At 43.1% G+C, this 27,000-nt stretch overlaps 1 protein-coding gene across 1 annotated transcript in view; it reads right to left on the bottom strand.

Moving 5' to 3' along the window:
• The window catches only part of LOC144480803 (E3 ubiquitin-protein ligase HECW1-like), a 391,619-nt gene that overhangs the window by 180,995 nt on the left and 183,624 nt on the right, over nt 1-27,000 (bottom strand). The window contains exon 9 of the mRNA XM_078200410.1: nt 14,544-14,645. Coding sequence (XP_078056536.1) covers nt 14,544-14,645 — 102 coding nt within the window. The remainder of the gene's footprint in view (nt 1-14,543; nt 14,646-27,000) is intronic.

Genomic DNA, 27,000 nt, shown 5'->3' with positions numbered 1-27,000 from the left:
TCATACCAAATCTACATTTGGCCCAAGCCCGAATGGATTCTCACTAGAATGTACGCCATGAGGTAAAGTGCTCAAATCCTTCCATTGATATTTGAGTCTTCCTAACATGGCTCAGCTGAGCCTTGCTCTCCATGTCCTGAGCTGGTAATTATTAAGCTGCCCCTTCAATCGGCCCAGAAACGTAGCAGTTGATCCGTGTTCGATGGTGCTTTTCTTTCGAGACCAGCTTCCAACAAGTTCCTGTTACTGTTCAAGCCTCCGTCGCGAAAAAGACACAAAAATCTGAGGTCACGTACCAACCGATTCAAGAACAGCTTCTTCCCTTTTGCCATCAGACTTTTGAATGGACTTGCCTTGCATTACGTTGACCTTTCTCTACACCCTAGCTATGACTGTAACACTACATTCTGCACTCTCTCATTTCCTTCTCTATGAACGATATGCTTTGGCTGTATAGTGTGCAAGAAACAATACGTTTCACTGTATACTAATACATGTGACAATAATAAATCAAATTAAAGTCTCTCCTAACCCCCTCAAAGTCTATTATGTCCAGGTTTTTCTCCCTCCGATCACTTTGCCGCCTCCCTCTTTTAACCCTGAAACCAACATCATTGTAGTCGATATCCCTGTCCTCTCCCTGAACCGATTTCTGTCAATGCCCTCATGCCCATGTCAACCCCACCCCTCCCCACCTTGAGGCCCTATGCACAGTGACCTACCGGGAACCCGTCTCCACCCTCAATGAGATATCGAGTCCTCCCACTTCTTATTTACCAGTTCCACATTTACAGGTTGCAGATGCCTTCCCTATCAGTACTGGTACTATCTGCTGCCCAGTGCTAAGCCACCAACCCCAGGGTCCAATGAGAGAGGGACAGACCATGCCCTGCACACCATGCTGTTCATAACTGACACTGTACAAAAATGCCTACCCCTACCTGGACCCGAGGCCCAGACATGTGAGCCAGGCATAGCCCTGTAGTATGGTCCTCACTGCCCCCAGGATTTGCCTTAAATTCTGGTCCTGGCACATTACTCCGCACTGCTCCAGGACTGACTCATCCTTATCCCCCCCGTCTCCATTAACTGTTCCCTCCATCATCTGTCTCTGTCTCCCCCTTCCCTCCCACCTCCCACTCTGCAGATAAGCATCTAACTTCGCCTCGTTCCTCCTGGCTGGTCTTGCCTGAACAGCCTTGTCGTGAGAGCATCGCATGAAAGATTGGCGAATGCTGCAAGTACAAACCTGAAAGTCGTGAGCGAAGTGCAGTTTGTCAGGTGGACACTACTTACATCCAGTTGTGAATCAGATTGGTCTAATTATCCGCTGGCGGGGTAATTAGATTTATGAACGTGATTCTACAAATGGAGATTTTAATGAGCATTCATGAGATGCAAAGACACACAAATCAGGTTCCTGACATGGAGCAGCGGGAAACTCGACTCGCCATGAAAATTGGGAGGGGAAAATTCCAACTTATTTTCCCGCCAGCAGAAAAACGGACTTTTGCCATCGCTCCAAATTTTATGCCCCTGCCCACCACAATTCCTGCACTCAAAATAAGGGATTAAGAGAGTGATGAAAAAGATACTGCCTGCTGCAGCTCCTTCTCTGCAGTTCCTGCCGTCACTTTGTTCTCTTTTTCCAGTTTCTCCACCTCTGCTGCATCTATTCTGACTCACTAAAGCTCTTAATTTGTCTTCCTCCCCCTCTCCCTCCAACCCCCATCCACTTGCAGTTGGAAGGGCCTTCAACTATGTCCGTCCCATTTCACACATTTCTGTTTTCATTCCTTACCTCCCCTCAGAGGGAAGACAGGGTTCACCTTGTCCTCATCTTCCTCCTACCAGCTACAACATTCTACAGACCATCCTTCACTGTGCAGCCAACTGGACTCAACAAGGCTGGCACGGTGGCGCAGTGGTTAATACTGCTGCCTCACAGCGCCAGGGACCCAGGTTCAATTCCGGCCTCGGGTCACTGTTTGTGTGGAGTTTTCACATTCTCCCTGTGTCTGCGTGGGTTTCCTCCGGTTGCTCCGGTTTCCTCCCACAGTCCAAAACTGTGCAGGTTAGGTTGATTAGCCATGCTAAATTGACCCTAGTGTCAAGGGTAAATATATGGAGTTACAGGAATAGGGCCTGGGAGGGATTGAGGTTGGTGCAGACTCAATGGGCCGAATGGCCTCCTTCTGCACTATAGGGATTCTATGATTTAGTTCAATAGTTTCAGTTTGAAACCTATACCTCTATTTTGTCTTTTCTGCTATTGCTTTTGGATGGCAGCTGTTGGTGATGACTTTCTTGTCACATCTTTTGTTTTTTTACTCATCCCATTATCACCTCCGTTTTGCTTCACACCATCATCTATTGCCATTTAATCTCTGCTGTCTTCCACACTATCCCAGGCCTTTCCTTTTATTCTATCCTCCCCTCCCTGACTTTCTCTGCCTCTATACTTACTTTAAACTTGTCACATCTCTCACTTTTTCCAATACTAAGTAAAGGTCATGATCTGAAACATTCTCTCCCACTGCTGCCAGATATGAGAATTTCCAATATTTTCTATTTTTATTTCAAATTTTCAGTATCTGCAGTATTTTGCCTTTGTATTAACTTTACACTTGGTTTGTGCATAACGACGTGGCAATATGCACTTGGCTTTTCTCCGCTTCTATCTATAATGATTCCAGGAGTCAGCTGTAAAGGAACAGTGCTTTATTGCACAAAATAAGGTAAAGCAAAATCACAAGCCCGTGGTGAACACAAACAGGTCCCAACTGGGACAATGGAATAATGGACCCACTCAGGGGCCTGCTTTATGTAGAGCTCGGTATACGAGCTCCACCTGGTGAGTTAATTCCCAATCCCCAGGGAGTCTTAATCAATGAGTCCGACAGGGAGGTCAATCAGTGATTCCCCATGCAGGATAAAAACAAATTGCTGTGAATGCTGGAATCTGAAACCAAAATGCAGCTTTGACAAAGGGTCATCTGGACTGGAAACATCAGCTTTTTTCTCTCCTTACAGATGCTGCCAGACCTGCTGAGATTTTCCAGCATTTTCTCTTTTGGATTCCCATGCAGGTGCTGGGGGTCATCACATTGTCCTGTAAGAATGTCTCCTTTAAAACAGACTTGTAGACTTGCATTCTTCTGTTCTGGCCAGAAATAATACTATTCTAATAACTCTTTTTTTTTTACCTTGAAAATTCAAGTGATGCACTTCCTGGTGTCCCCATTATCTTTCTGATCCCCTGTGTTCATTTAATTCCACTAATTCTACATATAAGTCCCACTTTTTTCCCCGATGTGTAATGTCTCACATTTACTGATATTCACTCAAATTCACACCCGGTTTAAATTCTTTTGTAAATCTTTAGATGCATCATTTACTGAGCTTTACTCAGCAGATAAACAATGTAATGACATTTCAGTCCGCCCATTCAGCTGGTACACACATCATGATCATAAAGTGTGACTTTCCTCCTTCTATCACTTTCTCTCGCTCTAGCCCTATGAATGTTTTACCACATTTTAAAGTTTTAAAATTTATTTATTAGTGTCACAAGTCGGCTTACATTAACACTGCAATGAAGTTACTGTGAAAATCACCTAGTCGCCACACCCCGGCGCCTGTTCGGGTACACCATGGGAGAATTTAGCATGGCCAATGCACCTAACCAGCACGGATTGTAGGAGGAAACCGGAGCACTCGGAGGAAACCCACGCAGACACGGGGAGAACGTGCAGACTCCGCACAGTGACCCAACGGGAATTGAACCCGGGTCCCTGGCGCTGTGAGGCACAGTGCTAACCACTGTGCCACTGTATTTGATGCCTTCTTAATTTTTGGTTGGATAAGTGACCTAGGAACCTGGCTTCCCACTCTCAAAAGGCTCTGGCTTTCTGTCACAAATGTGAGGACTTAAAATGAATGCTGAAGGTTTAACCCGGTACCTTCAGATTAATCGTTTTATTCTAATCCCCACAAATCCTATTCAAGGAATGTTTTATTTAAATTCCAAGCTTCTGATTTCAGCATTACAGCTGCAGCAAGCACTTCTGTGCTGTTCATAAAAACGCCACCACATGTGGGAAACATATTTAAAAAGGGACAGAATTAAATAAGATAAGCTAAAATGTCCATTTGAGATAAGGCTAAAGGGATGTCAAAGGGATGTTTATGGTTATGTTCTTGTGAAGAACATAAAAAAACCTGACAAACTAATTAAGTTATGCAAAGGACATAGTTGCCCATGTCAAACTAAGCCAAAGGCAAAAAGTAATTATTTATTTGTGTGGGAAAATAAAGAGGAATAATCAAAGACAGATATGGTGAGAGGTAAGGGATACAAATACACCATTAAAAGTATCTATTGGCTACAGATTTCTCCAAGTTACAGTTGAGGTGGAATTTCATCGAGCTGAAATAAAGTAGAAAAATTGATATCAACATGTAGGCCCAAGAAATAGTTCTCCATTTCCACGATGATTGTTCACCCGAACATTGGCTTTGCTGTAATGTTGTGCAAAAAATTAAACTTTCTAACAGGGAGTATAGACACACAGAGGGATTTGGGTGTGCAAGTCCACAGATCCTTAAAGGTGGCAGCACAGGTGGAAAAGGTGGTGAAGAAGGCATATGGCATGCTTGCCTTTATTGGACGGAGCATAGAGTATAAAAGTTGGCATATGATGTTGCAGTTATGTAGAACATTGGTTAGGCTACGTTTGGAATACTGCGTCCAGTTCTGGTCGTCACACAACCAGAAGGACGTGGAGGCTTTGGAGAGAGTGCAGAAAAGGTTTACCAGGATGTTGCCTGGTATGGAGGGTATTAGTTATGAGGTGAGATTGAGTAAACCAGGGTTGTTCTTCCTGGAAAGACGGAGGTTGAGGGGCGACCTAATAGAAGTTTATAAAATTATGAAGGGCATAGATAGGGTGAACAGTTGGAAGCTTTTTCCCAGGTCAGAAATGACAAACACAAGGGGTCACAAGTTCAAGGTAACGGGGGCAAGGTTCAATACAGATATGCCGGGGACGTATTTTACACAGAGGGTGGTGGGGGCCTGGAATGCACTACCAAGCAAGGTGGTTGAGGCAGACACGCTAGGATCATTTCAGACTTATCTAGATAGCCACATGAACAGACTGGGAATAGAGGGATACAAACGGATGGTCTAGTTAGGAACACATGATCGGTGCAGGTTTGGAGGGCCGAAGGGCCTGTTCCTGTGCTGTATTGTTCTTTGTTTCTTTGACAGACCCCACGGTGGTTTGGCAGAAATAATTTGAACATTTAAGCAGAATCTGGTTAAAAGTAGAGAAAGAATCAGAAAATGCATGGTAGGAAAAGGGTCTAATTTTAGCTTTGAGCGATGATATAAAATGTTAGATATCCAATTCACCTAGCTATGATACACCAATGTTTCCTCTAAGCTGTGAGGTGTGTGGTCGTGCAACAATCCGCAATGTACCATGCATGGAACAAATGGCTGGCTACACACAACCAATGTTCTCTTTAAGATGTGCGGTTGTAAAGCACTGTTGGAGGAACTAGTCGTGCAACAATTAGGCTGCACACCAAATTAGCGGGAACAAGATTCCTTGAGAAGGATGCATCATCCAACGCTGAACAAGGAAGTTAAGGATGGTATCAAATTGAAAGAAACATTGAAGAAATCAGCAAAGATTAGTGGCAGGTCAGAAAATTTGTCAAATAACAAGAACCAGCAAAGATTTTTAAAAATCAAAGAGAGAAAAAGATGCATATGAGAGAAAGCTGGCTAGTGATATAAAACAGATAGTAATAGCTTGTACAAGCATTTAAGTAGGAAAAGCGTAACTAAACCTAGTCTTGGTCCTCTAGAGAGTGAGTCTGGGGAATTGATAATAGAAAACAAGGAAATGGCAGAGTTGGTGAGCAGGTATTGTGTGTCTGTCTTCACTGTAAAAGACTAAGAATACTTCCCAAAGATCATTAAACTTCAAGAGGTGAAAAGGAGGGAAGAACTTAAAACAATCACCATCGCTAGGGAAAAGGTGCTGGGAAAACTATTTGACCCAAAGGCTGACAAGTTCCCAGGACCAGATGGCTTGCGTCTTAGGCTCTTAAAAGAAGTGGCTGGAGAGAGCAGATGCAAAATTTCTTAGACTCTGGATGGATCCCTGTGAATTTGAAAATAGCAGACGTGACACCTTTATTCAAGAAAGCAATGGAGACAGAAATCAGGAAACTACAGGTCAGTTAGCCCTAACATCTGTCATAGGGAAATTGCTAGCATCCAATATCAAGGGGGTTATAGTAGGCTGCTTGGAAAATCATAATGTGACAGGCAGATTCAGCATGGGTTTGTGAAAGGGAAATCATGTTTAACTGATTAGAGTTTTTGGAAGAAATAAGAAGCAAAGTGGATAAAGGGGAGCCCATAGATGTAGTGTACTTGGATTTCCAAAATGTATTTGACAAGGTGCCTCATCAAACACAAGATAACACATTACATGGTGTGTGTGTGTGTGGGGGGGGGGGGGGGGGGGGGGGGGGAGGGGGGGGCAGGTAGGATGTTAACATGTATAAAGGATTGGTTAGCTAACAGGAAGCAGAAACTTGGGATAAATGGTTAATTTTTGGGTTGGCTAGCTATAACGATTGGAGTGCCACAAGGATCAGTGTTGGAGCCTTAACTATTTGGATAAAGGGCCTGAATATATGGGAGGTAAATTTGCCAATGACACCAAGATAGGTAGGAAAGTAAGTTGTCAAAATGAAGTAGCGAGACTGCAAAGGGATACGGACAGGTTAAGTGAGTAGGAAAACATTTGGCAGATGGAGTATAATGTGGGAAGAGATTAACTTGTCCACTTTGGCAGGAAAAATAGAGAAGCTGTATACTATTTAAATGGAGAGAGATTGCAGAACTCAGTGGTGCAGAGGGATCTGGTGTCCTGGTGCATGCAAGTAATTAGGAAGGCTAATGGAATGTTGGCATTTATTACAGAGGAAATGGAATATTAAAGTAGGGAAGTTTTATTGCAGCTGTACAGAACAATAGTGAGACCACATTTGGAGCACCGTGTACAATATTGATCCCCTTGTCTGAAAATAGATACAATTGTGTTAGAGGCAGTTCAGAGAAGATTCACTTGACTTTTTCTTGGGATGAAGGGCTGATCTTATGAGGAAATGTTGAACAGGTTGGGACTGTATCCATTGGAGTTTTTTTGCAAGAATAAAAGGTGATCTTATTGAAACATACACGATCCTGAGGGGTTTTAATCGGGTAGATACTGGGAGGATGTTTCTTCTTGTGGGAGAGTTTAGAACCAGGGGGATACAGTTTTAGAATAAGTGGTTTACCATTTAACATGGAGATGAGGAGAATTTCTTTCACTCAAAGGGTCATTAGTATGTAGAATTCTCTCCCCCAGAAAACAGTGGAGGTTAGGTTATGAATTTAGTTGAGGTAGAATTGGACACATTTTGACAGACAAAGCGAGTTTAGGGTCATGGGGGACAGATGGCAAAGTGGAGTTGAGATTACGGTCAGATCAATCATGATCTTATTGAATGTCAGAGCTGGCTTGAAGGGTAGAATGGCCTATTCCTGCACCTAAGTCCTATATTTCTATGTTCCTATTGTTATATACTACACCTGATACCTGATTTTCCATAATATTGATTTCAATTGAAAAGAAAACTGAGTGCGATGTACTGTGAGCAGTCAATTTGTTATGGTCATTTTATACCATTTCCCAAAGTTTAAATTAACCCAATGGCCTTTGGCTTTTAGAGTAGAGCCTGTCTTGAAATTGATTATACGTCAGTAAATGTGGTAACATTCTTGAGCCAGTTGGTAATGGTCTTATCCCTGATTCAAGGAGATCGTGGACTGAAAGAAAGGATTTTTGATTTGAAAGTATTTGATTTATTATTGTCACATGTATTAACATACAGTGAAAAGTATTGTTTCTTGCGTGCTCTACAGGTAAAACATAGCGTTTATAGAGAAGGAAACGAGAGAGTGTAGAATGTAGTGTTACAATCATAGCTAGGTGTAGAGAAAAATCAATTTAATGCGAGGTAAGTCCATTCAAAAGTCTGACAGCAGCAGGGAAGAAGCTGTTCTTGAGTGGGTTGGTACGTGACCTCAGATTTTTGTGTCTTTTTCCCGAAGGAAGAAGATGGAAGAGAGAATGTCCGGGGTGCGTGGGGTCCTTAATTATGCTGGCTGCTTTGCCGAGACAGCGGGAAGTGTAGACAGAGTCAATGGATGGGAGGCTGGTTTGCGTGATGGATTGAGCTACATTCACAACCTTTTGTAGTTCCTTGCGGTCTTGGGCAGAGCAGGAGCCATACCAAGCTGTGATACAAGCAGAAAAAATGCCTTCTATGGTACATCTGTAAAGGTTGGTGAGAGTCGTAGCTGACATGCCGAATTTCCTCTCTCAGGACTTCAGCACATTGGGAACAATAACCAATGGGCATCCTGTCTTAAGCACTGGCTGTACACTTACACAATTTAGCAGGATCAGGGATAGCCTCTTAATTTACCCCATGCCATTAGGAGTGCATCTCAGATGTTTGGCTAGCCCAAAAGCAGACAAACTTTGAAGCAAGTGTGCTGAGATTGTGGGGGTGAGAGGGGGGACAAAGGTGGGAAGTCATTGAGGGGGATGGGGTTCTGGCCATGCAGGAAATCCCTTTGTTCATTTGAATAAGTTTAGTAGGTTTAAGCATTAACTTGAGTGAGAACTGCAACTTATTCTTTTCTCTGTGTTTTACATAAACTGAATAAAGGAAGGAACTTTGTTTCTCATTAAGATTTAATGGTTAAGATATACAGGTGTGTTATAGGGAGCTATGTTGGACGCAAACTCTGCGAGTAGCCGCAGAAAATTTTTAGTTATACTGTTCTCATTCCTGAAGTAAACTTAAACACTTCATGTCCCTTCGTCAATTTAAAAATGTTTGCTCCATGATTTTTAAATGAATTTTCTTTCCCAATAAACTGCACAAAGGAAAGTTAGCTGAAAGAGTATAGTGTTCTAGAATTGTTAGTGGCTGTTAACTGGTTTGCATAAGTTTATGAGGGCAAAAGCACAGCATAAAACTCTCTCAGCTAATCTTTTAATGTTGGCAGAGATATCAAACATGAACATTTGACAAAGGCAATTAAACATCAAACAGTGTTTCTGAATGGGATTTCCGCTGCTTGAATAGAACTTCAAGTTAAAACGTAAGGATGTAAAATTCAAAAGAACTCCCACTCAGTCCCAAAGAAGATACTTATGGAATGTAATGTTCCCATACATAACAACTTACAAAGCTCAAAAGGATGCAGAAAGCTCCAATAAAAACAGCTAGTTCAAAAAAACACAACGCACAACCAACCAACAGCCTTGAATACGGCACTGTGACTACAGTCACCATTTAAAGACAATTGGAGAAGTTAAATTTATTTTTGTTACATTGGATTTCAAGATTTGTTGGTCTTTTGCAATCATGTTTCACAATTCAGTTTGATTTCTTGTGGAAGACTGAATCCCAAAGACCTCACAATTGATGTGATAAGCAAAAGATAGGGAGTGCAGCGTGACATATTTTGCAAAGTTTCAGGTAAACCAAGTTGCATTATAGAGAGATAAAAACTAAGATACAGATAAGTCATCCTTTTGCAGTGCCTTGTACAGAAAATCAAACTGAATGGTGAAACGTATCTTAAAGTTATAATGCAAATTTAGTTTTAGATACTTTTGAAAGGGAAGTAAGATTTAAAGGCATACTTTTCTGCCTGCATCATCCGCATACTTTGTGTTCTACGTTTCAATACATTTTTCAGCACTTTTAGAATTCTGCTAAAATTGTTGCCAAGTTTGCCAAAATGACGGTGAGTAAAAAGTAAAAAAGAAAGTTTATTTATTAGTCATGAGTAAGGCTTACATTAACACTGCAATGAAGTTACTGTGAAATTCCCCGAGTCGCCACACTCCGGCGCCTGTTTGGGTCAATTCACCTAACCAGCACGCCTTTCAGACTGTGGGAGGAAACCGGAGCACCCAGAGGAAACCCACGCAGACACGGGGAGAATGAGCAAACTCCACATAGACAGTGGCCCATGCTGGGAATCAAACTCGGGTCCCTGGTGCTGTGAGGCCGCAGTGCTAACCACTGTGCTGCCTTTGAAATAGGGCTTCCAAATCTAAGAGAACATCCGAAGATAATATACCAAGTATGACATGGAGCTCAGTTCAGACATTCCAAAACTCTGAGATTTCTCCTTACGTTGCATCTAAGATATGATTAGTGAATACCTTGAATAAGGTTGGTGAAAATGGATAAACTTGCAACAGTCCTCTTCAGAGAGAGTTTCACTGAGTCACATCTATACTTGTGTGTGTATGGACGTTAACATTTCCTTCTGTTCTGATGAAAGGCCATTGACCTGACACATTGGATTGAATACACACACACCCCCCCGCCCCCCCCCACCTCCCCCCCAACCCCCGGCTTAGTCTCACAGGAGGCGGTCAAATAACAGGTTACCTCTGCATTCACTATCCAATTAGGAGGGCCATTCAGATCATCCAAAGTGCCCTGTCAGCAGCCTCAATGTGAATGTTGTATGCTAATGTGCTGAATGGTGCTGAGGAGGGTGACACAAGCCAGAGGCACAGCACTGCTGACGGGACTGGCAAACAACCTCTCAAGCGTAGCACTAGCCGGTGGAGTTGTCTGCAGGTGGCACACAGACACTGCAAGACTTTGCGGACAGATGGCCTGAAATTGCCAGTTTGGTCCTTCAAAGTGAAGACTGCATTTATATATATATATCATGGTGCACTGACTGCCCCATTCTGCTCTCGTCTCCTGTGAGTAGGAGAGCTACAGACACTAGCAAAACTCCTTTTCATTCACAACATGCCTGTTAATTTTCTCAATAATTACCTTCATTGGCTTCCTGCCACTGCCAGGTGGGAAGCCTACATTATCCTGAAGTCGCCACTGAAAAATCACGAGGAGGGGGCAACATGTTGGGAGATCAGCGCGCCATATCTGGTGCAAATATTCTGGCTTTCCCTCCCTCCAAAGCCCCTTTAGAATTCTTTTTGGAAAGTTCCCCCATTGACTTTGTTTCTCTCTCAATAGTTGCTGACTGTTTATAGCATTCACTCTTTTTATTACCTTTATATTTGGAGCAAGTGTGTCAGAGAAAAAGTCCAAAAATGTGCTCCCACATCTCGCAGGATATCCAGGAGGCAGTGAAACCTTTTAACAATCAATCAAGCTATCCTGACGTTAAGTTACTGATTTCCTGAGGCTTATGGCACTCTATAATGTCATACAAAATAACAACCTGCCTTGCACATTCTCTAATCTTATACATAGATAGTGGTTGGTATAGACAGACCTCTCATGCATAACTGATGTGTGTAACATGTGGTTCTATAACAGGACGTGTTATGTCATAACCTTGCTGAAAAATGACATTTTGTCAAGGCTTTTCATCTTGCACTGATCAGGACAATCGCAAGAATATCAGAGTGCTGATTTGTTGGCAAATGGACTCTGATTGGTACGGACATTGTCATGGCGAATGATAGTGATTGCCATTCATTGTCTAGCATTGTTTGAAATTTAAACTGGGCAGCTTGACTCTGATTGGTCAAGGCACTACGCTGAGGAATGAACCAGTGAGTGGTTATCACTTACTTTGTTTAGCTAAAACAAGCTCAATGTCTGTCTTTCTGTCTGTAAAAAACAGGACCCTTATACCAATGTATGTAGCTTCCAGTACATGCAGATATGGCACACTGTGAGCCTGACTGACAATCTTAAATTGGTTGTCATTGTAATTTTTTAGCACATTGAGGATTATTTAGCAAATGTTCTACAATCATGGAATCACATCAAATGTGGAACACTGTCTTTTGACTTTTGAAAGTACAGTTGGTTGGGTACGGTCTTACCTTGCCTGTTGTGAACAGTGGGAGGGACAAGCTGCTTTATATTTTGGCTTTGTGGGGGTGAAACTGGAGTCAGACAGGAGTTTGTGCTCGAACAATGTGTGGAGGCAGCAGGCCATTTAAATCACCAACTGGCTCCACTGGAGTGGGATTTGGGAAGAACAGGGGTGTGGAATCTGGACTATGCAAATTAGGAGAAGTAAGAGGAGATCAGAGCTTGGTGCATGCATTTGGGTAGCCAGAGTGCCCCTTTGGAGAGACGAGGCACCCCTTTGAATAAGATCCCAGGACACCTTTGGGAAGTTAAAGCACCCTTCAGGAGAGGAAAGACACTCTTTGAGATTGTTAAAAGTGAACATGATTATGCACTTCTTGTAGTTTAAAGTTTATGTCACAAGTAGGCTTACATTAACGCTGCAATGAAGTTACTGTGAAAATCCCCTAGTCGCCACACTCCAGTGCCTGTTCGGGTACACTGAGGGAGAATTTAGCATGGTCTAATCAGCATGTCTTTTGGACTGTGGGAGGAAACTGGAGCGTCCGGAGGAAACCCACACAGACACGGGGAGAACATGCAAACTCCACACAGACAGTGACCCAAGCCGGGAATCACACCTGGATCCCTAGAGCTGTGAAGCAGCAGTACTAACCACTGTGCTAAAGTGCCACCCTATTGGCAGAAGCATTGGAACTGTAAAGCTGTCAAGGAACCATCCAGCTATCAAGGAACAGTCCGACAGTCAAGGAACTGTTAAAGAACTATTTAGCTGTCAAAGCTATTGTTACGAACACATGAAAAGGGATGAACTGGTTCCCCTTCGTTGAACCTCCTCAGTTAGCTAATTCAAAAGTTTTAAGTTTCTTTTTCATGAGGATATGCCTTTTCCAAATCAGAATTTATATAACTATTTTAGCTGTGAGCAATAAGGAGCCAATCAAACAAGTACTTCTCGAGCTAAAGAAAGAGGAAAATTTATTAAGCCTAAACCCGAAAAAATAATAAAAGTAGAGGGTGGGATTTTCCAGGTGCCCTTGCGGCATGTTTCATGGTGGCGGTGGCGGCCCACATTGGTCAACAGCCGGATCTTCTGGTCCTACTGCTGTCATGATGTGGAGATGCCAGTGTTGGACTGGGGTAAACACAGTGAGAGTTTTAACAACACCAGGTTAAAGTCCAACAGGTTTATTTGGTAGCAAATGCCATTAGCTTTCGGAGCGCTGCTCCTTCGTCAGATGGAGTGGATATCTGCTCCATCTGATGAAGGAGCAGCGCTCCGAAAGCTAATGGCATTTGCTACGAAATAAACCTGTTGGACTTTAACCTGGTGTTGTTAAAACTCTTCCTACTGCTGTCAACAGGATTTCCCATTATATGCAACTCCACTGCTAGGAAACCCGCGGTGGGGGGTTCACCGTCGGCAGAATGGGAAGACCCTGCTGGCAGGAATGGCCAAAATATTCCGGCCATAATATTAAGCATTTAACCCTTAGACACAATTCTTCCAAAAGGGAGAGATCAGCCTTCAGGCTGTTTCCTATGCTGAACATATGAATTAGGAGCAGGAGTATGCCTTCAGTCATGCCATTCAATTTAGTCACCGTTGACTTGATTGTGGACTCAACTCCACAGTCCTGTGCACCCACCAGCCTGTGCATTCATTCCAGGGTCGGGTTGCCTCCCCGTTCCCAACTGAAACCCCTACCTGCAGGTGGCAATTTTTAAAGGATGGGTTCGCCGACCCAGGATTCACCCAACACTGCGACCCAGACCTGGGGACGAATATCTGGCCTGAGTGAATCAAGACTCAGGATACAATTAGAGACAGAGCAGGAAAACGTGTGCACCAAGTTAGCTATCAATCAACAGCAATAACGAGTCCAAGATTCAAAGGATGAATCATACAACCAGAAATAAATTCATTCATGCTGCTGTCCCTGAGTGTATCTCTCAAACTTGGAATAAACCATGCAGTGAATGAAAATATATTTCACATGTCTTTACCACATGGTGATCTAAGCAAACCATTTCTTTTCTAATGATGTCTGCTGAGTAAAATAAATTACCAGATTTCTAACATCTGAAGATTCAGGGCCTGAGCAGGGTACTGCTAGCCAGTGGACTGCATTCACTGTTGAACTGCACAGGCCTGTGTAAATGTCATCACCATGTAGTGCAGAACAGACTAATTCATCTAGTGTGTGCATTTCTTCACAATTCATCAAATTGTCCAATTTGAAAATGAGACAGCCACTTTTGCACATTATACTCATTTTGCTTGTGAAAATGTGTTGCTGTTTGATAAGCATACAATTTGATAATCTGCGCTGAACACACATCTCTGTGTATCTGATATTCTGCCCTACATCTTGAAAGAAGTGGAAAACCTTTGCTGGGTTTTGGTGTTGGCACAAGTCTTTCCCTTTTGGAAAGAGCTGCAAGACGTTTCCTTCGACGTTTTCCAATTAACCAGTTCAACCGTCTCTCGATCAGTTGACTCTGAACTAATAAAGCCAGCATGTTTCCTACACTGATAACACGACAGGATGATTTCAAATAAAACAAAATCTTACTGGGAGGAAGGGGCTCATCGATGGTAGGGTATCGGTTGGTGTCTTGTCTCAAAGAGGGCAGCTGACTTATTGTCTGAGCACAGTGTGGTAAAGGGTTATCACCTACAAGAGGAAAGATGGATTTAAACAAAAAGCAATCATTTTGTTTTACAATAGAGACATAGCTTGTTAGAAATTTCCTCTTCCCCACTAATGTTATTGATATATTGGTGCAAAGCTGGGAAACCATATTTATGCAGATTTCTTGCTAACATTAGTGAGCAATGGTAAACATATTCCAACGTCTTAAATTGGCAGCATTTTAATTTTTATTGATTTTAATAGAATTTCACAACCAGCGATGAAAATATTAAACAACCAGATGGGCGATTTTTCCCATTCCGCCCGCCACAGGAATCGTAGTGAGTGAGGGGAGGACCAGTAAAAAGGTGCATTGACCACAGGCGGGATTTTCCGGTTTTGGGGTGAGCACGGCCGGAAATTCCCACCCACAGGTGAAGTGTGTCCAGGACAGAAACCAAGAGAAAAGATAGCTGTAGCCAGCATAGGCAGGTGTGAAGATTGCTTGGAAAAAGTTCATGGATTCATATACCCAAGAGCAAGAATGGTTGGCAGCAGCTATTGGGATTCATGGGGCTGAAGTTTCCCACAGGCATTGAGATCCCAATACAGTTCCTGAGTCAGTGCATGCCCTCATGTACCTGTAGCAGCAACGTTACTTTGGGTGGCCTCTTGGTGGCCTTTGCATTGGCTATCCAGTTAATTTCAACGTGAAGACTGTGGAAGTAAGAGTCTTAATAGGAGGGCCAACAACTGAGTGGAAAGCTCAGAGCCATGGGAAGAGGTGACCACTGCTTTAGAACAGGGACACCATGGGCATCCTCTCAGTGCAGGTACTCACAAAGACCTCCCTTTTCAATGGTGAGAAAGATAAGAAAGGACTGCAGGGGGCCTAACGGTACAGGACTGGCCCCACAAAAGAGTCTCTGCAGCCCGCAGTCTGTACAGAAAATGGAAAATTCCACCCATTGTGTCAGCGATGCTAATGTCGACCAACATTGGGACCAGAAAAATGATCTGGGTATTGGGTTCCTGACTCCGGATTGTTGAGATCTGGAATGTACTACCTGAAAATATAGTGGAATCAGATTCCATTAAAATTTGCAAGGACAATTGGAAATTAACTTGAAAATCTGTAATTTTAAGAGTTTTTTGGGGAAAATGTTTGGCATGACACTAAACAGAATAGCTCTTTAAAAGAGCCAGTACAGCCTTGGTGGGTTGAATGGTCTCCTTCAATGTTCTATGATTCTAGCCCTTTGCTCCTCCACAGCTCTTAGCCTCACACCATTAAAAATATATTCCAACTAGGTGATATGGTAGCACACTGGTTAGCACTGCTGCCTTACAGTGCCAGGGACCTGCATTTGATTCCAGCATTGGGTTACTGTCTATATGGAGATTGCACATTCTCCCCGTGTCTGCCTGGGTTTCCTTCAGGTGTTCCACTTTCTTCCCACTAGTCCAACTATGTGCAGGTTAGGTGGATTGGCCCTATCTCAAGATGTGCAGATTATGGGGATTAGTGGGGTAAATGCGTGGGATACGGAGATAAGGTGGGGAGTGGTCCTGGGTAGGATCTCTGTCGGAGTGTCGGCACAAACTTGATGGTCCGAATGGCCTCCTTCTGCACCATAGGAATTCTATGATTCTGTGATAAACTTTTCTTTCTCAAATCTAAAATTGATGATGTCACACTTCATCACAGTTTGTCTCTACCTACCATGGTTTTGTCAATTCATTTAATCTTTCAATATCCTTTTGCAATTTGCGTTCCTATCACAGCTTACTGTGCCTCCTCATTAAGAGTACTTCCAGGTTTGGATTTATAATTCTCATCTCATTGATATATGTAGTGGAAAGCTGAGACCCCAGTGTAGATCCCTGGGGAACATCACTGATCACTTCTTGTCAATCATTTATCCTACACTCTTTCCCACCAATTAACAATTGTCCCAAGGGCCAATTACTGACCTATGTCACTGGAGCGATGACTATTTGGGCTCCTGTGGTGTTAGATATTTTTCGTCCCAATTGCTTCTTCAAAATATTCAAAAGTAATAAAACAGGGAGACAAGTTAAAATTGGTACAAGGTGTATTTCAAACAATATTAGGGAGAACGTCTTCATATTTAGAGTGCTGATTGGCGTGTGTATCAAAGGATGTTACTCTGACTGTCAGTTTAAGGCTGTTCTTTCTGCCCCTCTCCTAATGAGCATTCACCACACAATGTCACAAATATAGAGCGGGATTTTATGATCTCGCTCGGGCGAGACCGGAAACTCATGCCCGAGGTCAACGGAGATTTCCGGTGTCGGACCCTCGCCCGCGCTAATTCTGTGGCGGAAAAGGTGATAGAGTTCGGGCCATAGGGTTAGGATGGCATAAAGAGGATCTCTGCTTGAAAGAGTTAAATAAATCTCTGTTTGGAACATTGTTTTCAACATTAATTGCTTTAGGCCTGCAAATCAGTTGGTGGCAAGTGTTATTGCAAGCTGAGGGAGGGAGCATGCAGTCACTCACAGTATTATCTTTTATCACTTCCTAGATGCAGCCATGTGCATTCGGGAACTTTTGTTATTTATTGAAATATAATCAAATATTTTATTATTTTTCAGGATTGAAGCTTTACTAAGTTGCAGTTTAATGTTAAAATTAATATGAAGTTCGCACGATTACAATTTTGCTTCTCTTTTATTGGAATTGGGAAAGAGAATCATATTTAAGTTAATTTTTTTAACAGCTAGAATCATTGGTTTGAGACCTCCATTAAATGCTGAACTTGTAGAGAGGCTAAAAATGAAGATAAGGGAGCCCAGGCCTTCATCTCTCCCTGATCATATACCCGTCAACCCCATTAATGGCTCAAATTGGGGTATGGTACATCAGAGATTTAACAAATCTAATCTGCAATCTAGTTTTTAAGGTGTGCCTGTAGAGGCCTGGGGCCTTTCTCAGTTTATTGAATTTAATAGGAGCCACAAGGCTGTCAGAGAAAGAAGGTGGTAGGAATTACAAAGGATGCAGCTGTAGCCCCATCTAGGCGTGAACAGAGGAATATAATTCTCATTTGGATGTCGTAAAAATATACTCCATCATGGGTATTAATTTTTATTGACCTGGATGCTGCCGCAGTTTAATGCGATAGCCCCACCCTGACCCTGGATAGCTCAGTAGGGTCAGAAATAGGGTTGCAAGTACCCATACAGGCCAGCAAAGCAGAGGCAAGGATGTTTCAGCCCTTGTGTCTAACATGTCTGTAAGGAATGGGAAAATTCACACCTCAAATCATTACAACTAAAATCCTCTTATTATATTTGATAAATATCAGCCTGTTTATAAAAAAAGTGACAGATCACAATAAACCCCTGTTACCTGAGTGATAATGATTGCACCAAATGAATAAACAAGTAAGAAAGTTGCCAACAAACTAGGAATAAGAAACTGAAGGGAATGGGAGGAATCTGTAAACACCAAATAAAATCCACCCAATAAACAACTAACACATAGGAAATAGGTAACAGATAGAACCATTCAAATATCCATCATTGTTTCTCAATAACCCAAGGAAAATGTGCTAGAAATTACATTTTTAATAAAAGGTTTTCTTCGACAAATTATTATATTTGAAATCTGTAATATTCCTTCCTTTCTCAAAGGCCTGAAACTTGTGCTTTGCTATATTCCCAGAGCTGGCATTGTCTTCCTTGTTGATATCGAGGCTCAACCAGTTGGTGGGCCACAACTCCCAGTGTCACATTGCACTGCAACTCCCAGAACGTAGCACTGTCACGCTGCACAATTTCAAACTTTGTAGATTACAAAGGCTCTGCGGCAGTGAAACAGGCCAAAATCAGCTCAACCAGTGCAGACCGGTGCTTATGTCCCATTCGTGCCTCCTCCCATCTTTCCTCATCTAAATCTTTCATATATCCATATTATTCACTTCAAACGCTCCCTGTGATAGGCAACTAATGGGGTAAAGAAGTTTCTTCTGAATTCTCTACTGGGTTTCTTGGTGACAATCTTATATTGATGGCCTTTGGTTACGTTCTTCCCCACAAGAGGAAACATTGTCTCTGTATTGACCCGATCAAAACCTTTCATAAATTTAAAGACCTCTATTAAGTTGGTCCCAGCCCTCATTTTTCAAAAGAAAAAAGACACAGCCTGTCAATCCTTTCCTGATGTGTTTACCACGCATATGTTGTCATCCTTGTAAATCTTCTCTGCACCCCCGCTAGTGCCTCCTTTTCCTCTTTATAATATGGTGACCAGAATTGGATTCAGAATGTGGTCTAACCAAGGTTCAATACGGGTTAAGCAATAACTTTCCCACTTTTCAATTCTATCCCTCCAGAGATAAAACACAGTGCTTGTTTTGCTTTTTTTCATGACTTTACAAACTTTTAGTGAGATCTGAGATCTTATTAATTATTAATTCCAGATTTTATTAATTGAATTTAAATGCCATCAGCTGCTATGGCGGGATTTGAACCTGTAGCCCCAGACAATTAGCCTGTGCCCCTGGGTTACTAGCCCAGTGATATCACCACTACGCACCAGCTCCCTCCAAATTGTCTCAACCTTATCGATGTTCTTTTGAAAATCCAGATAAATTTCAACTATGGTATGACCGCTATCTACAACAGAGGTGACACAAAACTTGGAAGTATTGTGAACTAAGGGAAGTGAAGTGATAGGCAGAGGAAGAATGACAAAAAAGCAGTATAAAATAAAGGATACAATTCTACAGCGAAGCAGAAGAACAGAGACCCCAGGTTATATCTGCACAAATCATTGAAGGTGGCAGGTAGGTTGAGAAAATAATTAAAAAGACATACATGATCCTGAATTTTATAAATTGAGTCACAGGGCTGGATTTTCCAGCCGCGCTCACTCCAAGACTGGAAAATCTTGCCCGAGGTCAATGGACCTTTGCATGGTCCTGTTCTGCCCGCTACGATTCCTGTGGCATGCGAGACAGGAAAGTTCCGCCCATAGAGTACAAAAGCAAGAAAGTTACAATTAACCTTTATAAAATTTTGGTTAGTCTAAATTGGAGTATTGTGTACAATTTTGACACAAGACTTTTGGAAGGATGAGACGACATTAGAAGCTGTGCAAAAAAGATTCATGAGAATGGTTCAGGGCATGAGGGATCTGAGCTGGCTCTGTTTTCTTTAGGGAAGGGAAGGTTAAGCGGAGATTTGATAGAGGTGTTCATAATCGTGAGGGATCTAAACAAAGTAGGTAGTGAGAAACTGTTCCCATCGGTGGAAGGCTCGAGAACCAGAGAAGACCAACATAAGGCGACAGGCAAAAGAAGCAACAGTCACATGAAGAAAAACTTGTTTAACAGTGAGTGGTTAGAACCTGGAGTGCCTGAGAGTGTGGTGGAGGCAGGTTCAATCATGGCTTCGAAAAGGGAATTTGAAAATTATCTGGAAGGAAAAGATTTGCAAGGCTACAGAGACAGGGTGGGGGAGTGGAACGAGTTGAGTTGCTCTTGCAGAGAGCAAGCATGGACATATGGGCCAAATGGCTTCCTTCTTTGAGTAACTATTCCATGATTCTAACTTTCAGAATATTTTTTTAAAATACTTTTCCGATTCAATCAAATCAAATCCAATTCAGAGTCTCAACAAGTTGAGACATTTCAGATCCAGACTGACAAGACAGGGCGAGCGACCAAAATCACCCTGTCCTGGGCCTGATCTACATGAGCCAAGCTGATTGGAGAAGGGGGAGGTTCCTCCTCCAAGACTTGAGCTCATCTGCATCTCAGCCAAAAGGCCGAGATGCCGCTTTTAAAAATTGCTTCATATGAAACATAGTTGCAGCAAACAATTTTTTTTATGGGATGTGAGTGTCACTGGCTGGGCCAGCAGTATTGCCCATCTCTAACGGACATTAGTGACTCAGATGGGTTTTTACAATAGGGCGGCATGGTGGCACAGTGGTTAGCACTGCTGCCTCACAGCAAGAAGTTTAACAACACCAGGTTAAAGTCCAACAGGTTTATTTGGTAGCAAAAGCCACAAAGGCTTTCGGAGCTGCAAGCCCCTTCTTCAGGTGAGTGGGAATTCTGTTCACAAACAGAGCATATAAAGACACAAACTCAATTTACATGAATAATGGTTGGAATGCGAATACTTACAACTAATCAAGTCTTTGTGTGGCTTGTGTGGCTTTTGCTACCAAATAAACCTGTTGGACTTTACCTGGTGTTGTTAAACGTCTTACTGTGTTTACACGCCGGCATCTCCACATCATGACTACCATCGACGCCTCACAGCACCAGGGACTCAGGTTCAATTTTGACCTCGGCTCACTGTCTGTGTGGAGTTTGCACGTTCTCCCCGTGTCTGTGTGGATTTCCTCCGGGTGCTCTGGTTTCCTCCCACACTCCAAAGATGTGCGGGTTAGGTTGATTGGCCATGCTAAATTACCGCTTAGTGTCAGGGGGATTAGCAGGTGTGGTTACGGGGATAGCGCCTGGGTGGGATTGTTGTCGGTGCAGGTTTGATGGGCCAAATGGCCTCTTTCTGCACTATAGGGATTGTATGATTCTTCTATATAACAATCGACAATGGTCTTCAGTAGATTTTTAATTCCAGATGTTTATTGAATTCAAATTTAACCATCTGCTGTGGCAGGATTTGAACCTGGAGCCCCAGATCTTGCTCTGGATCTTTTGATTATTAGTGACAATACCACTATGCCACTGCCTCCCCATATTAGGAAGGCATATGTTATGTCAGTCTTTATAGCTGGAGGATTTGAATAAGAAATTCTTGCTGCAGTTGCATAGAGACTTGTTGGGACCGCACCTGGAATACTGCGTGCAGTTTTGGTCTCCTTATCATAGAATCATAGAAACCCTACAGTACAGAAAGAGGCCATTCGGCCCATCGAGTCTGCACCGACCACAATCCCACCCAGGCCCTACCCCCATATCCCTACATATTTTACCCACTAATCCCTCTAATTTACACATCTCAGGACACTAAGGGGCAATTTAAGCATGGCCAATCAACCTAACCCGCACATCTTTGGAATGTGGGAGGAAACCGGAGCACCGGAGGAAACCCACGCAGACACGAGGAGAATGTGCAAACTCCACACAGACAGTGACCTAAGCCAGGAATTGAACCCAGGTCCCTGGAGCTGTGAAGCAGCAGTGCTAACCACTGTGCTACCGTGCCGCCCAAGATAGGAAATACCCAAGATAGGAAATATTAGCCCTAAAGGAACTGCAACAAAGATTCACCAGACTAATCCCTGGATTTGCTGGATTGTCCTCTGAGGACAGAACTGAGGAGTTTGGGCCTTTATTCTCTAGGAGGTTCGAGGAATGAGAGGTAATCTCATTGAAATGTACAACATGCCTACAATGGTTCACAATGCAGCTGCAGGAAAGACCTTTCTTCTTGCTGGGGGCCTATAACCAAGGGACATAATTTCAGGATAAGGGGTAGGTCATTCAGGACTGAGGTGACGAGGAATTTCTTCAATCTGAGGTTGGTGAATCTATTGAATTCTCCACCCTGATGGCTGTGGAGGACTGAGTATGTTCAAAGCAGAAGTTGATAAAGTTTTAGATACCAATTACATGAAGGGATTGGGGATAGTGCAGGAAGGTGGCATTGAGATAGAAGACCAGCCATGATCTAGTTAAATGGCAGAGCTGGTTTGAGGGGACACATGGCCGACCTCTGCTCTTTTGTTCCTATATGATTCATAGGGATGAGGATTTATGAAGATAGATTGGAGAAGTTGGGACTGTTTTCCTTGGAGCAGGGAAGGATTAGAAGTGGTTTGATAGAGGCCTGCAAAATCATGAGGGGTCTGGACAGAGTACATAGAACATAGAACAGTACAGCACAGAACAGGCCCTTCGGCCCACGATGTTGTGCCGACCTTCATCTGAAACCAAGATCAAGCTATCCCACTCCCTATCATCCTGGTGTGCTCCATGTGCCTATCCAATAACCGCTTAAATGTTCCTAAAGTGTCTGACTCCACTATCACTGCAGGCAGTCCATTCCACACCCCAACCACTCTCTGCGTAAAGAACCTACCTCTGATATCCTTCCTGTATCTCCCACCATGAACCCGATAGTTATGCCCCCTTGTAATAGCTCCATCCACTCGAGGAAATAGTCTTTGAACGTTCACTCTATCTATCCCCTTCATCATTTTATAAACCTCTATTAAGTCTCCCCTCAGCCTCCTCCGCTCCAGAGAGAACAGCCCTAGCTCCCTCAACCTTTCCTCATAAGACCTACCCTCCAAACCAGACAGCATCCTGGTAAATCTCCTCTGCACTCTTTCCAGCGCTTCCACATCCTTCTTATAGTGAGGTGACCAGAACTGCACACAATATTCCAAATGTGGTCTCACCAAGGTCCTGTACAGTTGCAGCATAACCCCACGGCTCTTAAACTCCAACCCCCTGTTAATAAAAGCTAACACACTATAGGCCTTCTTCACAGCTCTATCCACTTGAGTGGCAACCTTTAGAGATCTGTGGATATGAACCCCAAGATCTCTCTGTTCCTCCACAGTCTTCAGAACCCTACCTTTGACCCTGTAATCCACATTTAAATTAGTCCTACCAAAATGAATCACCTCACATTTATCAGGGTTAAACTCCATTTGCCATTTTTCAGCCCAGTTTTGCATCCTATCTATGTCTTTTTGCAGCCTACAACAGCCCTCCACCTCATCCACTACTCCACCAATCTTGGTGTCATCAGCAAATTTACTGATCCGCCCTTCAGCCCCCTCCTCTAAGTCATTAATAAAAATCACAAAGAGCAGAGGACCAAGCACTGATCCCTGCGGCACTCCGCTAGCAACCTGCCTCCAATCCGAAAATTTTCCATCCACCACCACCCTCTGTCTTCGATCAGACAGCCAGTTACCTATCCAATCGGCCAACTTTCCCTCTATCCCACACCTCCTCACTTTCATCATAAGCCGACCATGGGGGACCTTATCAAACGCCTTACTAAAATCCAGGTATATGACATCAACTGCCCTACCTTCATCAACACACTTAGTTACCTCCTCAAAAAATTCAATCAAATTTGTGAGGCACGACTTGCCCTTCACGAATCCGTGCTGACTATCCCGGATTAATCCACATCTTTCTAAATGGTCGTAAATCTCATCTCTAAGGACCTTTTCCATCAATTTACCAACCACCGAAGTAAGACTAACCGGTCTATAATTACCAGGGTCATTTCTATTCCCTTTCTTAAACAGAGGAACAACATTCGCCATTCTCCAGTCCTCTGGCACCATCCCCGTGGACAGCGAGGACCCAAAGATCAAAGCCAAAGGCTCTGCAATCTCATCCCTTGCCTCCCAAAGAATCCTAGGATACATTTCATCAGGCCCAGGGGACTTATCGACCTTCAGTTTATTCAAAACTGCCAGGACATCCTCCCTCCGAACATCTATTTCCTCCAGCCTATTAGCCTGTAACACCTTCTCTTCCTCAAAAACATGGCCCCTCTCCTTGCAGTAGATCGGAAGAAACTGTTCCCATTCATGAAACAGTTGCGAATGAGAGAGCACAGATTTAAAGTCATTGATAAAAGAAGCAACAGTGATATGAGTAAAAACCTTTTCATGCAGTGAGTGGTTGGGGTTTGGAATGCACTGCCTGAGACTCTCAATCGAGGTATTTAAAAGGGAATTAAACTGTTATCTGAAAAGGAAGGATGTGCTGGGTTACGGGGAGAAGGTGGGAGACTGGCACTAAGTGAACTGCACATTCGGAGAGCTGGTACAGACATGATGGATAGAGTGGCCTCCTTCTGCCTATGATTCTGTGATATTAGAATTCATTTATATCAAACGGTTTTACATATATGCACTGGAAGACCCCAGCATGCGCTGGAGTGTCTGAGCAGTGCTCCAGTTGTGCAGTACTTGCTTGGAATAGGCAGTGAAGTGGAGATTTTATTAAAAAAAACAGAAGTTTTTTATTCCGTGGCCCTTCCTACTAGAACAAAGAACAAAGAAAATTACAGCACAGGAACAGGCCCTTCAGCCCTCCAAGCTTGCACCAGCCATGCTGCCCAATTGAATGAACTAAAACCCCCTACCCTTCCGGGGACCATATCCCTCTATTCCCATCCTATTCATGTATTTGTCAAGACGCCCCTTAAAAGTCACTATCGTATCTGCTTCTACTACCTCCCCCGGCAGTGAATTCCGGGCACTCACCACCCTCTGTGTAAAACAACTTGCCTCATACATCTCCTTTAAACTTTGCCCCTCACACCTTAAACCTATGCCCCCTAGTAATTGACTCATCCACCCTCGGAAAAAGCTTCCGACTATCCACTCTGTCCATGCCCCTCATAATCTTGTAGACTTCTATCAGATCACCCCACCACGTTCATCATTCCAGTGAGAACCTTTCCCTTTCCCAGTCTACACCACTTTCTCTTCGCTCTTGGTTAAACCATTGGTGTTGAACGGGCAGCCAGCAGCCGTTCACTGGTTACTGATACCTGAAACTCCAACCCCTGGCTTATGGCTTTCCTAGTGCATCATGAACTGCATATCAGTAAAGGTGTCACCTGCTGCTTAAGGGGCAGTAGTTTGATAGTGCTGTGCAAAGTCAGTATTATTAGTCGTTTGGTGTATTTAGCCACGCACGTTTTTGTGATCTGTTTTTGGATTCCTTCATCAAAGAGCAAGTTTCTTCCTATGAAGAGGTGCAATTCATGCAAATAGTTTTTTAAATTTATGAAGAAAGACATTTGCAATTTTACAGTGAGAGTGCCAGACTTGAGAATTATGAAATGTATTTAGTTGGGACAGCATTTGGGGATGCCACAGGAATCTCTTGCGACTGTTGTCTCTGGTGTCAGCTCTTTCCTCACTATTCTTGTATCTTTCATCCTGCGCACTGTTAACAAAGATAACTTTATTGCTTTTTGGGCAGAGGTAGCTACCTGCCATTCACCAACTATGGCCTCCACTTGTAACTCAAACCATTCAGTAACTGGTCAACTTTGTTACAGGTTATCTACTCCAGAACATATTAAACATAACCCTCTGCATCCTACTAAAAAAATCCACATTACTGATAAGAACACAAGAAATAGAAGCAGGAGTAGACCATCAGGCCCTTCAAGTGTGTCCCGCCATTCAATACGATCATGGCTGCTCTCTGCCAGCCTCAGCTCTTTTTCTGTGCCATTTTCGCAAAGCCCTCTATTCCTTGATCTATCAAATATTTATCCATCTCCACTTCAGTACTTCTAATGATCCAGCCTCCACTACCCTGTGAGGCACAGAATTCCAGAGATTCACCATTCTCTGCAGGAAGAAATTTCTATGCACCTCAGTTTTAAATGACCTGCCCTTTATCTTGCAGCTATATCCCCTTGTTCGAGACTCTGCCACTCGTGAAACCATTCCATCATCTACCCTGTCAAGCCCCCTCAGGGTCTTATATGTTTGAATAAGGTCCCCCCTCATTCTTCTAAACTCCAAGGAATACAGACCCAGACTATTTAGTCTCTCTTTATAGGACAACCCTCTCCTCTCAGGAATTAGCCTGATGAATCTCCTTTGCACTGCCTCAGATGCTACTGTATCTTTTAAAAGAGTCAAAACTGTATGGAGTATTCCATGTGAGGCCTCACCAACACCCAGTACAATTGCAACAAAATCTCCCTATTTTTAAACTCCAACCTCTTTGCAATAAAGGCCAAAATGTAATTTGCCTTCTTAACTACCTGTTGGACCTGCCTGCTAGCTTTTTGCGATTCATGCACTAGAACACCTAGATTCCTCTGCATGATACTCTGCCTTTTGATTCCTCCGACCAAAGTGCCTGACCTCACACTTCCCACATTAACCTCCATTTGTTAAGTTTTCGCCCAGTCACCCAATCTATCAATATCCTGTTGCAGAATCACAATATCCTCATCACAGCCTGCCCTTCCACCTATCTTCGTATCATCAGCAAATTTGGAAATCTTACATTTTGTTCCTTCCTCCAGGTCATTAATGTAAATAGTAAACAACTGCGGGCCAACAACTGATCCCTGTGGTACTCCACTAGTCACATCTTTCCACTCTGAAAAAGACCCATTTATGCCAACTCTCTGTTTTCTACCTGACAGCCAGTTTTCAATCCATGCTAACACACTTCCTCCAATTCCGTGGGCTTTTACTTTATGCACCAGCACCTTATGCGGCACCTTGTCAAATGTCTTTTGCAATTCTAAGTACACTACATTTACAGGTCTTCCTCCATATATTCTCCCTGTTACATCCTCAAAAGATTTGAGGAAATTTGTCAAATCTTTCATAAAACCATGTTGACTAGGTTTGATCATATTCAGCTTTCCTAAATGATTA

Source organism: Mustelus asterias, chromosome 2 (genome assembly GCF_964213995.1).
Source record: "Mustelus asterias chromosome 2, sMusAst1.hap1.1, whole genome shotgun sequence".
Taxonomy (NCBI): Eukaryota; Metazoa; Chordata; class Chondrichthyes; order Carcharhiniformes; family Triakidae; genus Mustelus; species Mustelus asterias.
This window is presented reverse-complemented; position numbering and strand designations above follow the sequence as displayed.